Raw genomic sequence first — 16259 nt, 5'->3', positions numbered from 1 at the left:
GTCTGATATCTTTGATCAGGGCTCCTGTAATCCACATCCTGAAGTGTTAACTCATCAGTCCCATTGCGGCTATGATAGTTCTTGGCAGCATAGAACCACTCTGGTATAATCAATGAATTATTTATTAAATACTATATATTAGTACTTAAGTTGCATTAAAACTTTTTTTTTCTTTGTTTTGGAGACCAAGTCTCACTCTGTTGCCCAGGCTGTGGAGTGCAGTGGCACGATCTTGGCTCACCACAACTTTTGCCTCCTGAGTTCAAGTAATTCTCCTGCCTCAGTTTCCTGAGTAGCTGGGCCTACAGAAACATACCACCACACCCAGCTAGTTTTTGTATATTTAGTAGAGATGGGTTTTCACCATGTTGGCCAGGCTGGTCTTGAACTCCTGACCTCAGGTGATCTGCCCACCTCAGCCTCCCAAAGTCCTTAAAGACTTTGGATTTTAAAATGTTATATACACACACAAACACATACACACAAACACACATGTATATATCATATGCCCCAACCAATAGAATTCTAGGTATTTATAAAAAATAAATTTAAAAAACAGGTGTTCATTGAGGATTTATATAGAGAGATTCATAGAAGCTTTATAGTAGCCCCAAACCTAACATTTATCAACAAATGAATGGTTAAAAAAATTGTGGCATATTCACATAATGGCATAGAGGTTGGCAACAAAATAAAATTATTAATGTACACAATAACAAAAATGCATCTGAAAATAATAATGTGTCAAAGAAGCCAGAAAAAATATGTATTTAATTTACATAAAATTCTAGAAAAGGCAAACTAATTAATCTAACAGTTAGAAAGAAGGTCAATGGTTGCCTGTGGACAGGAGATAAGGAGAAGGAAATTATAAAGAATCACTAAGGAGCTTTTTTCAGGAATAAAATTTTCATTATTTTGATTGTGATAGTTTCATAAGTACATACATCTGCTCATAACTTGTCATCAAATTGCACACTTTAAATAAGTCCATTTTATTGTATCTCAATTATACCTTAATAAAGTTTAATATAATGATTAGCTTAAGGGATTTATGACAGACCCATTGCACCAGTTAGACATTCAAAATATGATAGAAAGTGGTATGTTAAGTTGTTCTCCACCTGAAGCAACTCAAAAGGGATTCTACCAGCACTCAAATGAGTACTGAGTAGTGACACTACTATCCACACATTGTTATTATTGCAAGGCAGTGAAACTAGCAAGAAAATTCCTTATTCCAGACAAAATACCACTCTAAAAAAAAAACACTTAAGCGTAGACAACAGGGGTATTATGCTGCAGACCTGGCGAAATACACTTTTGGTAAAATTTTATCAAAATATATTTTATATAAAATGTTCAAAAATTTTATGTATACAACCGAACAACAACTAACTATCAGGTACTATGCTTATTAACTGGGTGACAAAACAATTTGTAAACCAAACCTCCATGACCTGCAATTTACCTGTACAACAAACCTACAGTGCACATGGACCCATGAACCCAAAATGAAAGCTAAAATAAGAGCTGATACAAAAAGATTATTTTTCCTCAAAGTAAACAAATCTGTATAATTTGTTACCCAAACAAAGTAACAGAAAATCAGTGCACCAGAGAAGTCTTTATTCTTCTCTCTTTCGGTTACTGCTTCACTGATGGATAAACTCTGTCTTGATTATTAATATCATAGATTGGTTATGTTTGTTTTTCATTGTTAATTTGAATAAATGGATTGATACAGAAGGTATTCTATGCCAGACTTCTTTTATTTAATATTGTATTTCTAAGATTCCTATGTATTCATCTATGTCCATGTAGTTATTAAATCACCATTTTACAAATATTTCAACTTGTTAATCCTTTAAAATATGTATCAGTTCAACTGCTGATTAATGTGAAAAGTCTTCAGTGAGCAATAATATGTGCTAATATGACCATCATTTCATATGTCTTTTGGCAAATACCTGAATAAATCTTTTTGGAATATAACTGAAATAGAATTGCTAGGCTACAGGATATATATAGATATAGCTTTAGGAAGTATTGCCAAATAATTTTTCAAAGTTGTTGTTAAATTACATTTCCAAAGCAGAGAATAAAAACTGCTGGAGGGGCCTCAAGATGGCTGACTAGAGCCATCTGGTACTCGACTTCTCCACAAAGAAGAACAAAAATTACAAGTAAATAATCACACATCTAATAGATCATTTAAGAGAGAACACTGGAATTCAACAGAGAAATGACAAACAAAACAAAACAAAACAAAAACCCTAAGGCAAGGAAAAAGAGAGAAACAAGACAGCCTGCTAGGCCAGGATCTTCTGTGAGACCAGGAGGCTCCCCAGTGTAGGGAAAAGGTAAGTGAGAGATTCCCCCAGCAGTTCACATTCCCCTGTGGACCGCTGCAATCTTAGTCAAAGAAGAGTGCCTTGACCCTCAGGGGCTCTGAGACCAACATAGAACCATGCCTGGAGACTGTGTGATGGCAGTGCTCCAGAAAGGGAGCTCACACTGGTTCCCACACATCCTTCAGTCCTCGGAAACTATAGCATGGAGCCATTTTGAGAATCCAGCCCCTACCAAAGTACATCCTGTCCTGGTGCACTATCCTTGCTTCTGAGCCACATCGACATCCCTTATCCACAGCTACTGCCCCTGCTAGCTGCTGCTCCTGATGGCTGCTGCCACCTGAGTCTAAGGAAGAGCCACTGGCAGTAACCCTCGCCCCGTACCCCCAGAAGATGGGAAGCTGCCCATTTTCACATGCCCTGAGGAAAGACTAACACACCTATAGCCACTTCCAGGATCAAAGCATGAGCCACTGGCAGCAATCTTATCCTCTCCAGCAGAGGGATGGTAACACATTTTCACATGCCCTGAAGAAAGGCTACACCTCTCAGCTGCTACTGCTGCTGGCTGTGGCCATCACCAGGCTCATAAAGGAGCCACTGGCAGAAATCCCACCCTCCTCAGTAGGAGGTTCATATTGCAGCTGCTGCCAATTCCACCTGAGCACTCCACCTGGGAGCCTAGGTATCACCCCACCCCTGACCACCATAGCCAGTACCTGTATTCACCACTAGGAGCTTGAGGACAGACCTGCGCAGCATGGCTATGCCTTCTCTAATGCCTGAAAATGCCATCCAAGAACCTAGGGATCTCTCTACCCTGTCCACCCTCTTTAGCATCTAAGTACTCCTGCAAGGGCCTGAGGACAGACCCATTCAGCCTGCTGCTACTGCCACAACTGGCCGCAAACCACATGCCTCACTTGTGGGTCTGTTGGATGGTTAGGCCCATCCAGTATGTCACAGTCACAGCCAACATCAGTGAGGACCACTTGGGCACCAGAAGGTTGTCCTGTCACTGCTACAGCCACTGATCATGCTACACCCACTGCCCATGGATGCAATCTTCAGAAACAGATACCAGTCAAAAAAAATTTATGAAATCCCAGAAATAGAATTCAAAATATTTTTGTTAAAGAAAATTAGTTAGATATTAGGCAATACGAAAAGCAATACAAATAACACAACTCAAGATATGAATGAAAAATTTACCAAAGAGATAAAACAAGCAAACACCATAAAAGAGATAAAAAGAAAAAACAAACATCATGAAAAAGAGCAAAACAAAAATTCTGGAACTGAGTAATTTATCTAATGAAGTAAAACACAAATTCAAGACAGGATTCAAGGGGGGAGGACTCAAGATGGCGCTGTGAGAACAACCCAGGATTGGAGCTCTTCTCGTTGAATCTGCAAACGGTGAGTCAGAGCGGTATTTCCAGACTGATCTTTGTTGCCCACAGAACGGGGAAACTCCCAAGTATAAAAAAGACATGGGACGCCAGGTAGGTCTGCCTGGCGAAGCCGGCAGCCGGGGCGGCGGCGGCCGGCCCTACCCAGCAATCCCCACAGGGCGCGCTTGTCCGGGTGCCTTGTTGAACCGGCAACCTGAGACTTGAGAGGGCTGGACTTGAGACTGAACGAGACTTGCACAGTAGCCCAGCCCAGGGGATTGCAGGAATTGGGATACCCAGTGGGACGAACAAAACCGCGATTTCAAACTATCCTGAGCAGACGGTCCGAGACGCTCTGTGGGGGAGGGGCGTCCACCACTACGGAGGCAACCCGCCCCAACTGAGATACACGCCCACTGCTGACGCAGCCGGCCGTTGCCGAGGCAACCCGCCCCAACGGAGATACACGCCCATTGCTGACGCAGCCAGCCGTTGCCGAGGCAACCCGTCCCTACTGAGATACATGCCCACTGCTGATGCAGCCTGCCGTTGCTGAGGCAACACGCTACAACAAAGAGACTCCGCCGCAGGGCGTGGCGGAGACCACAGCAGAGCCGGCAGGAACAGGGCGAATCACACAAAAGCAGGGCGGAGCCTCGGCAGCCAAACAGTGGCTAGACTGCCTTCTAGCTGGGCAGGACACCTGATCGGACATCCAAAAATAAAGCCCAAACCCCTCAACACAGAGCATTTGAGAAAAAAAAAAAAAAAGGGTTTTTTAATGAGCTCTGTTGCAGCAGAATAAAACATAGCAGCCTAACAGCCCTGAATGAACAACAGAGTGCACAGCTCAGCAATTAAACCCCTATAAAGTACAAACTGTCTCCTCAAGCAGCTCCCTGACCCCTCTATATCCAAAAGACTGACATTAGGCAGGCATCATCCTGGGACAAAGAGAGCAGAAAAAGAAACTGGTAGCATCACTCGCTGTGCCACAGCTACTAGAGGTGCACCCCAGACAAGCAGGGTCTGGAGCGGACCTCAGCAGTCGTACAGCGAAGGGGCTAGACTTGTAGAAGGAAAACAAAGCAACAGAAATACTTCATCATCAACATTCTGGGTGTCCACTCAGAGACCCAAACGAAAAGTCAGCAACTACGCAGACGACCAGCGGACAAATAAACAAAGATGGGAAGAAACCAGCGCAAAAAGGAGGAAAACACCCGAAACCAGAACACATCGCCTCCTAGAAAGGACCAAAACTCCTCACCAGCAAGGGAGCAAAGCTGGACGGAGAATGACTGTGACGAAATGACGGAATTAGACTTCAGAAGATGGATAATGAGAAACTTTTGTGAGCTAAAAGATCATGTATTAAATCAATGCAAAGAAACTAAGAACCTTGAAAAAAGATTTGAAAAAAGATTCGAGGAAATGATAACAAGAATGGATACCTTAGAGAGGAATATGAATGAATTAAAGGAGCTGAAAAACACAATACGAGAACTTCGCGAAGCAAACACAAGTTTCAATAGCCGAATTGACCAAGCAGAAGAAAGAATATCTGAAGTCGAAGACCAACTCAATGAAATAAAACGAGAAACCAAGATCAGAGAAAAAAGCGCAAAAAGGAATGAACAAAGTCTCCAAGAAATGTGGGACTATGTGAAAAGACCTAACCTACATTTGATAGGTGTACCAGAAGGGGACGAAGAGAATGAATCCAAGCTGGAAAATACTCTTCAGGACATCATCCAGGAAAATTTCCCCCACCTAGCAAGACAGGCCAACACTCAATTGCAGGAAATACAGAGAACACCACAAAGATATTCCGCAAGAAGAGCAACCCCAAGGCACATAATCGTCAGATTCAACAGGGTTGAAATAAAGGAGAGAATACTAAGGGCAGCCAGAGAGAAAGGTCAGGTCACCCACAAAGGGAAGCCCATCAGACTCACAGCAGATCTCTCGGCAGAAACACTACAAGCCAGAAGAGAGTGGGGGCCAATATTCAACATTCTTAAAGAAAAGAACTTTCAACCCAGAATTTCATATCCAGCCAAACTGAGCTTCAGAAGTGAAGGAAGAATAAAATCCTTTGCGAACAAGCAAGTACTCAGAGATTTTGTCACCACCAGGCCTGCTTTACAAGAGCTCCTAAAAGAGGCACTACACATAGAAAGGATCAACCAGTACCAGCCATTCCAAAATCACACTGAATGCTAAAGAGCTTCAACATAATGAAGAATCTACAACAACTAACAGGCAAAACAGCCACTTAGCATCAAAATGGCAGTATCAAATTCACACATAACAATATTAACCCTAAATGTAAATAGGCTAAATGCACCAATCAAAAGACACAGACTGGCAAACTGGATAAAAAGCCAAAACCCATCAGTGTGCTGTATCCAGGAAAGCCATCTCACATGCAAGGATACACAAAGGCTCAAAATAAAAGGATGGAGGAAGATTTACCAAGCAAATGGAGAGAAAAAAAAAAAAAAAAAAAAAAAGCAGGAGTTGCAATTCTCATCTCTGATAAAATAGACTTTAAAACAACAAAGATCAAAAGAGACAAAGAAGGTCATTACATAATGGTAAAAGGATCGATACAACAAAAGAGCTAACAATCCTAAACATATATGGACCCAATACAGGAGCACACGGATATATAAGACAAGTTCTTAATTACTTACAAAGAGACTTAGACTCCCACAAAATAATAGTGGGAGACTTTAACACTCCACTGTCAATATTAGACAGATCAACCAGACAGAAAATCAACAAGGATATCCAGGGCTTGAACTCAGACCTGGAGCAAGCAAACCTGATAGACATTTACAGAACTCTCCACCCCAAATCCACAGAATATACATTCTTCTCAGCACCACATCATACCTACTCTAAAATTGACCACATAATTGGAAGTAAAGCATTGCTCAGCAAATGCAAAACAACTGAAATCATAACAAACAGTCTCTCAGACCATAGTGCAATCAAGTTAGAACTCAGAATTCAGAAACTGACCCAGAACCGCACAGCTTCATGGAAACTGAACAACTGGCTCTTAAATGTTGACTGGATAAACAATAAAATGAAGACAGAAATAAAGAAGTTTTTTGAAACCAATGAGAACGAAGACACAACATGCCAGAATCTTTGAAACACATTTAAAGCAGTCTCTAGAAGAAAATATATAGCAATAAGTGCCCATATGAGAAGAGTGGAGAGATCCAAAATTGACACCCTATCATCAAAATTGAAAGAGCTAGAGGAGTAAGATCAACTAACATCAAAGCAGAACTGAAGGAGATAGAGACACGAAAAACCCTTCAAAAAATCAATAAATGCAAGAGCTGGTTTTTTGAAAAGATCAACAAAATAGACAGACCACTAGCCAGACTGATAAAAAAAGAGAAGAGAGAACAACCAAATAGATGCAATAAAAAACAATAAAAAGGAAATCACCACAGATTCCATAGAAATTCAAACCATCATCAGAGAATATTACAAACAACTCTATGCACATAGACTAGTAAACCTGGAAGAAATGGATAAATTGATAAATTCCTGGACTCCTGTGTCCTACCAAGCCTAAACCAGGAGGAAGCCGAAACTATGAATAAACCAATACAAAGTCAGAAGTTGAGACATCAATTAAAAGCCTACCACACAAAAAAGGCCCAGGTCCAGATGGGTTCAGAGCAGAATTCTACCAGACACACGAAGAGAAACTGGTACCAATCCTTCTGAAACTATTCCAAATAATCCAAAAAGAGGGAATCCTTCCCAAATTATTTTATGAGACCAACATCATCCTGTTTAAAATCCGGCAGAGACCCAACAAGAAGAGAAAACTTCAGGCCAATATCCATGATGAACATAGATGCAAAAATCTTCAATAAAATATTGGCAAGCCGATTGACACAGAAAATCAAAAAACTTATTCATTATGATCAAGTAGGATTCATCCCAGGGATGCAAGGCTGGTTCAACATACGCAAGTCTATAAACATAATTCACCACATAAACAGAACCAAAAACAAAAACCACATGATTATCTCAATTGATGCAGAGAAGGCATTCAACAAAATTCAACAGCCCTTTATGCTAAAAATCCTCAACAAACTCAGTATCAGTGGAACGTACCTCAAAGTAATAAGAGCTATTTATTACAAACCAACAGCAAATATCATACTGAAAGGACCAAAACTGGAAGCATTCCCTTTGAAATCTGGCACTAGACAAGGATGCCCTCTGTCACCACTCCTATTCAATATAGTACTGGAAGTTCTAGCCAGAGCAATCAGGCAAGAAAAAGAAATAAAGGGTCTTCAAATAGGAAAGGTGGAAGCCAAATTGTCTCTATTTGCAGATGACATGATAGTATATCTAGAACACCCCATCACCTCAGCCCAAAAACTCCTGAAACTGATAAGCCACTTCAGCGAAGTCTCAGGATATAAAATCAATGTGCAAAAATCACAAGCATTCTTCTACACCAATAACAGACTGAAAGAGAACCAAATAAAGAAGGAACTACCATTCACAATTGCTACAAAAAGAATAAAATACTTAGGAATACAACTCACAAGGAATGTAAGGGACTTCTTCAGGGAAAACTACAAACCGCTGCTCAACAAAATAAGAGAGGACACAAACAGATGGAGAAACATTCCATGTTCATGGTTAGGAAGAATTAATATCGTGAAAATGGCTATACTGCCCAAAGTAATTTACAGAATCAACGCTATCCCCATCAAGCTACCATTGACTTTCTTCACAGAACTGAAAAAAACTACCATGAACTTCATATGAAACCCAAAGAGAGCTCGCATAGCCAAGTCAATTCTAAGCAAAAAGAACACAGTGGGGGGAATCACACTACCAAATTTCAAACTATATTACAAGGCCACAGTAATCAAAACAACATGGTACTGGTACCAAAACAGAGATATAGACCAATGGAACAAAACAGAGGCATTGGAGGCAACACAACATATCTACAACCATACAATCTTGGATAAACCTAACAAAAACAAGCAATGGGGAAAGGATTTTCTGTTTAATAAATGGTGTTGGGAAAACTGGCTAGCCATGTGCAGAAAGCAGAAACTGGACCCCTTCCTGACACCTTACACTAAAATTAACTTATTAAACATAAGACCTGGCACCATTAAAACCCTAGAAGAAAATCTAGGCAAAACCATTCAGGACATAGGAGTAGGCAAGGATTTCATGAACAAAACACCAAAAGCATTGGAAACAAAAGCCAAAATAGACAAATGGGACCTAATGAAACTCCACAGCTTCTGCACGGCAAAAGAAACAGTCACTAGAGTGAATTGGCAACCAACAGAATGGGAAAAAATTTTTGCAGTGTACCCATCTGACAAAGGGCTGATATCCAGAATTTACAAACAACTCAAACAGATTTACAGGAAAAATCAAACAAGCCCATTCAAAAATGGGCAAAGGATATGAACAGATACTTTTCAAAAGAAGACATATATGAGGCCATCAAACATATGAAAAAATGCTCATCGTCACTGGTCATCAGAGAGATGCAAATCAAAACCACATTGAGATACCATCTCATGCCAGTTAGAATGGCGATCATTAAAAAATCTGGAGACAACAGATGCTGGAGAGGATGTCGAGAAAAAGGAACACTTTTACACCGTTGGTGGGAGTGTAAATTAGTTCAACCATTGTGGAAGACCGTGTGGCGATTCCTCAAGGCCTTAGAAATAGAAATTCCAATTGACCCAGCAATCCCATTATTGGGTATATATCCAAAGGACTATAAATCGTTCTACTGTAAGGACACATGCACACGAATGTCCATTGCAGCACTGTTTACAATAGCAAAGACCTGGAACCATCCCAAATGCCCATCGATGATAGACTGGATTGGGAAAATGTGGCACATACACAGCATGGAATATTATGCAGCCATCAAAAATGATGAGTTCGTGTCATTTTTAGGACATGGATGAATCTGGAGAACATCATTCTCAGCAAACTGACACAAGAACAGAAAATGAAATACTGCATATTCTCACTCATAGGTGGGTGATGAAAAATGAGAACACATGGACACAGGGAAGGGAATACCGAACACTGGGGTCTATTGGGGGGAAAAGGGGAGGGACAGTGGGGGGAATGTTGGGGAGGGATAGCCTGGGGAGAAATGCCAAACGTGGGTGAATGGGAGGAAGGCAGCAAAACACACTGCCATGTGTGTACCTATGCAACTGTCTTGCATGTTCTGCACATGTACCCCAAAACCTAAAATGCATTAAAAAAAGAAAAAAATAGAAGGAAAAAAAAACAAATTCAAAAGCTTCAATAATAGATCAGGCAGAAGACATAATTTTAGAACTTGAAGACATGTCCTTTGAAATAATCTAATCAGACAAATATTAAAAAATAGAATAGCAAATACTGAGCAATGCCTATGTGTTATATGGGATACTGTAAAGTGAACAGACTAGAACAGCCCCACAACACCTTCTTACTGGGGTTTTATATTTGGAACTGAATCAATAATATTTACTATGATAAAAAAATGAAAGTATAAGAACTACTGGTTGAGTAAATACTCAAGTAAAGAAGAGGAAGGATTTAAATGTTACTACTACATAAAAACACCAAACTGCAATGATAAACAATAAGAAAGAAAGTTTGCACACAAAAAGAAAAAAAATGGAAATCAATAAAATGACAGACATAAGCCCTTACATTCTTATAATAACCTTGAAAGTAAGTGGGTTAAACTTTACACTTAAACAATAAAGACTAAATGAATGAATTAAAACACACACACACACGACACAACTATATACTACCGATAAGAAAATTATCTGACCTGGAAAGACACATACAGACTGAAAGGAAAGAAATTTTAAAAGATACTATATGCAGAGGGAAACCAAAAGAGAGCAGAAGGAGCTATATTAATATCAGATAAAACAGACTTTACATCAAAAACAGTAATCAGAGACAAAGAAAGTTATTATATAATGATAAAGGTATAATTCAGAAAGAAGATATTCCAATTCTAAACATATATGCAACCAACACTGGAGCACCCAGATACATAAAGCAAATACTCTAAGATCTAAAGAGAGAAATAGACTCCAATACAATGATAATTGGCAAATTCAACACCACACTCTTAGCATTAGAGAAATCATCTACACAGAAAATTAACAAAGAAACGTTAGATTTAAACTGCATGTTAGATCATATGGCTCTAATAGACATTTATAGAACATTTCACCTAACATTTACAGAATATACATTCTTCTCATTAGCTCATGGAAGAAACATTGTCCAGAAAAAGATTATATGTTAGGAAACAAACAAATTTCAACAAATTTAAAAATATTAAAATGATACAAAGCATCTTCTCAGAGCAAAATGGAATCTAACTAGAAATTGATAAGAAGAGAAACTTTGGAAAATTTAAATACATGAAAATTAAATAACATGCTCATAAATGACTATTTTTTCTTGAAACAAATGCAAATAAAAATACAACACACCAAAATCTATAGTATACAGTAAAAACTGCATTATGAGGGATGTGTATGGCAATAAACACATCAAAAAAGGAAGATTTCAAATCAATAACACAATAATACACCTCAAGTTAGCAGAAAATCAAGGAGAAACCAAACATAAAATGAGTAGAAGGAAACCAATAATAAAAATCAGAATAGAATTCAACAAAATAGAGACTGAAAAATACAAAGGATCAACAAAATGAAAATGTTTATTTTAAAAAATAAACGAAATTAATAAACTACTAGCTAGACTAAGAAGGGAAGAAAGAGATAAAATGTGAATAAACAAAATCAGAAATGAAAAAGGAGTCATTACAACTGCTGTCACAGAAATGCAACGGTTCATCAGAGACTATTAAGAACAACTACACAATAACAAACTGGAAAACCTAGAAGAAACTGATAAATTTCTGGACACATACAACCCAACAAGATTGAATCAGGGAGAAACAAAACCCTAAATAGACCGATAACAAATAATAAGTTTGAATCCAGTAACAAAGTGTCTCTGAACAACAACAACAACAAAACTCCAGTACCTGATGGCTTCACTGCCAAATTCTACCAAATTTTCAAATAAGAACTAACACCAATTCTCATCAAAGTAGTCCAAAAATTTAAGGGAAAGCAATTCTTCCTAATTTATTATAGTGGCCAGAATTACCTTGATACCAAAAACGTGACAGGGATACAATAAAAAGGAAAACTACAGGCTAATGTCCCTGATAAATATAGGTGCAAAAATCTTCCATGAAATACTAGCAAACCAAATCCAGCAGCTTGCCAAAAAGATAATATATCCTGACCAAGTGGAATTTTTCCCACAGAGCAAAGAATTGACTAAATATGCAAATCAATAAACATAAAACATTGCAGCAATAGAATGAATGACAAAAGCCATTTTTTTATTTCTCTACCTCCATAAGACTATATCAGCTCCTATGTAGGAGTGAGGGCATGTAATATTTTTCTTCCAGTGCCCAGCTTATTTCACTTAATACCTTCCAGTTCCATTCATGTTGCTGCAAATGATTTCATTCTTTTTACAACCAAATAGTGATTAAAAAAAAATAGTGGTCCACTGTGTATACCATGTACTTTATTCATTCCCTATGGCAACAATGCACTTGATCTGAGTAGAATTTATCTTTCATGGAGAGGACAAACTTGTCCCATGTTTGTATAGCCTCTCCTCTTATACACAATGCATAGATTTTCACCAGGTTTACTGTCCTCATTTTATTACCTTTCTGGTCTCACAGGCATGTGAGTCAATAAATGCTTAGGAAAAGCCTCAGCCCTTTAAGTAATTAGTATATTACTTCTTTATTCTGCATTCTCTGCTTTGGCAGATCTTTGCCCCCACTCCCAACACATATGAATTCATATATTTTCAGACACTTCAGAAAACGGACATATTATTGTGACTTATGAATTTATGCCTTTATTTTGATTTTTTATTTCTACTTTTAATTTTAAGGGGTACATATGCAAGTTTGTCACATGGGTAAATTGCATGTCGTGATTTTAATACCATTTTATTTTCATCTTTTATGAAATTTTGTCCCCTCATTTTATTCCCAATTCAAACGATATATCTAGTCTATGTTTCATTTATTATAGGTAAAGCTAAACTTGTCTCCAAGTAAAAATTTAATTACACCTTCCCGAATCTGTTTGGTCTTAACTCCATAAACAATTGGGTTCATGGTAGGAGGCAGTATCAGATAAAGGTTGGCCACAATGATGTGTATGTGGTGAGGGATACTGTCTCCTCCAAAACGATGAGTGAAAAAAGTGAAAAAAGCAGGAACATAGGTAATCACAATGGCACACATGTGAGATGTGCAGGTGCTGAAGGCTTTGTGACGAGCATCTGCTGATGACAGACTCATAACAGCCAGCAAAATCATAGTGTAAGATACAGAGATACAGCAGATGTCAGACACACCAATCAGGAGAGCAACCATCAGACCATAAATAGCATTGACCTTGAAATTGCCACAGGAAACCTTGGCCACAGACATGTGGTCACAGTAGGTGTGGGAGATGAAATTCCCCCGGCAATAGGGCAGGCGCTTGGTGAGGACAGTGAATGGGATGATGAGCATCACATTCCTCAAGAAGGTGGCAAAACCAGCCTTGGCAATGACAGTGTTGGTAAGGATGGAGGCATAACGTAAGGGGTAGCAGATGGCCACAAAGCGGTCCAGGGCCATGAGCATGAGCACCCCAGACTCCATCCCTGTCAGCATATGGACAAAAAACATCTGGGCCAGACAGGCACGAAAGTCAATCTCCTTGAGGTTGAACCAGAATATGCACAGCATATTAGGTACTGTGGTGGTGCACAAGGTGACATCAGTGAATGAGAGCAGGGCCAGGAAGTAGTACATGGGCCGGTGCAGGGCCTCTTCATGGCTGATGAGGTAGATGAGCCCGCAGTTCCCCACAGCAGCAATGATGTACATAAAGCAGAATGGCAGGGAGATCCAGACGTGTGTGGCTTCCAGCCCAGGAATACCATTCAAGACAAAGAATCCTGGGGTCAGGCTGGAGCTATTGTCCCCAGACATGATGGCTGACAGGATGAGAGCATTTCACACTCTTTAGCAGTGGCAGTTTTCTAGACCAGAAACAAAATCAATACTGAGTAGAGGACTTAGAAATAATGCAAGAATACAGTGACTTCTGTAAGAAGTCTAAAATGAAATTAAATCCCTCAGGATTCACACTGCCTAACTTCACATTCCACTTCCTGTTCTTCCTAGCATATGATATTGGCAAGTCATTTCACCACCTTATGCCTCAGTTTCCTCAATCTAAAATGAGATAATAATTCCTAAAATCAGAATATTGTCAAGATTATTCAATAAGATAATTTATGTAATGTGCTAAAACTGTACATAGTATATAGTGAATACTCAACAAATATTATCAGTAATCCCTATTATTACTTCTGTTCTCAATATAAAGTATGCCATGTGCAAAAACTTACCATAATTAATACTTGTGAATTCAGCCCTGATCCAATTCAAATGCCATCTTATACTTTAGAGTGGGAAAGACAGCCTGAGATTCTGAAAACTTCAACTATATTGAGAGATTGGGAGGGAAATTTAGAAAGTAAGTGCTAACATAGACTAGTTACTATGGACTTCAAGCGATTGAAACATGTTCTCATGTTTTCAATGAAAAAATATGTCTCTTAAATCAAGAATAAAATCCAGGGAAATTTTATCCAGCTGAACTGCTAACTCTAGGTAACTATGAAAGTGGACATCGGAACTTCTGCAAAGAGAACTGATCTGTGTGGAATGACGCCTTGAATATTTTTGCTCCTTCTGAGGTAGTGATAGGGCACCAGAGCCAGAAGACTGGAAGAAAAAAAAACAAAGACAGTAGGCTGTCAGGAAAAGTAGGAATTTCTGGCTCTGCACAGCCATCTTGTAAACTAAAACTGATCACCCATCACAGAAAATTATTGTATTTTTCCAAGCATCGACACCATGTAACTAAATAATCAATCTATGTTTATTAAATACCAACTGGCAGACAGACAACTCAGAGCCAGTTCTTTCTTCTCCCACCTTAGGAAAAAAAATCCCTCTTCCAGACGATTCTCAGTAATGCACATAAGCATTCCTGAGCCAAGCAATCCAGACACAAGACCCACACACACTGCTGTTAAGTACTGTATTCTAAGTGTAAATTAGAATATATTTAAAAGAAGACAACTAAGTGTCCACTCTGAAAATATAACGAGAGCAGAGTTTTATTGCATTTTTACAATAGTGACATGGCCATTCAGATTTAATCAGTTAAATTTTGTTCCCAAAACTAACTGGATAGACTTGAGTAAGTCCTAAAACCTTTCTTCGTACAATTTTTATAACCTTAAAAGGGGAGTGACAATACTTTATATACACACCATAGAGGTGTTAAAATGGTTAAATTAGAATTAATCTTCCCATTGGTGCCCAGCATCTAATAAGTAAACAATGCATATTATCTATTATAATATTTGTCATATTATTTTGTAAAACACAGTTTAACATACTTTTATTGATTGTCTTTCACTTGCCAAGGATCATTTTAGTTTCTAGAAATACATTAGTGAACCAGACAGACAACATCTTCTGCACTTATGGAGCTAATATTTTAATAGGGGTTGATTACTGTATTTAAAATTACAATAGCAATATGGACTTATGTGATCATCTTAATTTTATATATGAGCAAATGGAGGTGCAAGGTTATTCAATAAAATGCAGAATGCCACAAAAATTGAAAACTAGTAGAGCCAAGATCCAAATCCAAGTTTGTTTGACTTCAAAGCCATGTGTTTAATCAATCTATAGCTGTTGTCCTAACTTACTGATTTTAACCCTGATAAATAGTCCCATAAGCTAAGCATAACCAGCTTAAAGAAGTCATGAGGACACTGGAAGAAGCTAATTTTCAAAAGGGAGAATGAGAAAGCTTATTTAAAATTGTATCTTAGGGGAGAGATAGAACAAAAGTGTAGATTTACAGAAAATTAGTTCTTAGCTGAAGAAGCTCTCTATGTAAGAGAACATGTCTGTGGGACAACTGGATTCTTTTGTTGTCTTTTTGCTTGGTTTTTTTTTTTTTTTTTTTTTTTTTTGAGACAGAGTCTCACTCTGTCGCCAGGTGCCAGGCTGGAGTGCAGTGGCATGATTTTGGCTCACTGCAACCTCTGCCTCCCGGGTTCAAGCAATTCTTCTGCTTCAGCCTTCCAAGTAGCTGGGACTACAGGTGCATGCCACCACGCCCAGGCAGCTGAATTCTTATCCCTGGGCTTGTTCACACAGATGCTGGATTGCACCTGGTAGATGAATTGCAAAGAAGAATTTCTGTAGGGAAGTTTCTTCCAGTAGCTCCTAGGAGTCAAGTCTAGTGTTGGGTTATTTTCT

The 16259-nt window shown here is 38.7% G+C and overlaps 1 protein-coding gene across 1 annotated transcript; it reads right to left on the bottom strand.

The window, feature by feature from the left end:
* Positions 1-10793: 10793 nt before the first annotated feature.
* On the bottom strand, positions 10794-13944 carry LOC100393086 (olfactory receptor 52N2). The gene has a single exon (XM_002754919.6). It carries the CDS (start codon positions 13896-13898, stop codon positions 12933-12935), a length of 966 nt encoding a protein of 321 aa, XP_002754965.3. The 5' UTR covers positions 13899-13944; the 3' UTR covers positions 10794-12932.
* Positions 13945-16259: the final 2315 nt, after the last annotated feature.

The sequence above is a fragment of the Callithrix jacchus genome, chromosome 10 (genome assembly GCF_049354715.1).
Source record: "Callithrix jacchus isolate 240 chromosome 10, calJac240_pri, whole genome shotgun sequence".
NCBI classification, from domain to species: Eukaryota; Metazoa; Chordata; class Mammalia; order Primates; family Cebidae; genus Callithrix; species Callithrix jacchus.
The sequence above is the reverse complement of the archived record's forward strand: the minus strand, read 5'-3'. Positions and strand labels throughout refer to the sequence as shown.

What these genes read in the sequence shown, in the direction of transcription:
- LOC100393086 (XM_002754919.6), bottom strand. Translation starts at nt 13,898, where the DNA reads ATGTCTGGGGACAATAGCTCCAGCCTGACCCCAGGATTCTTTGTCTTG.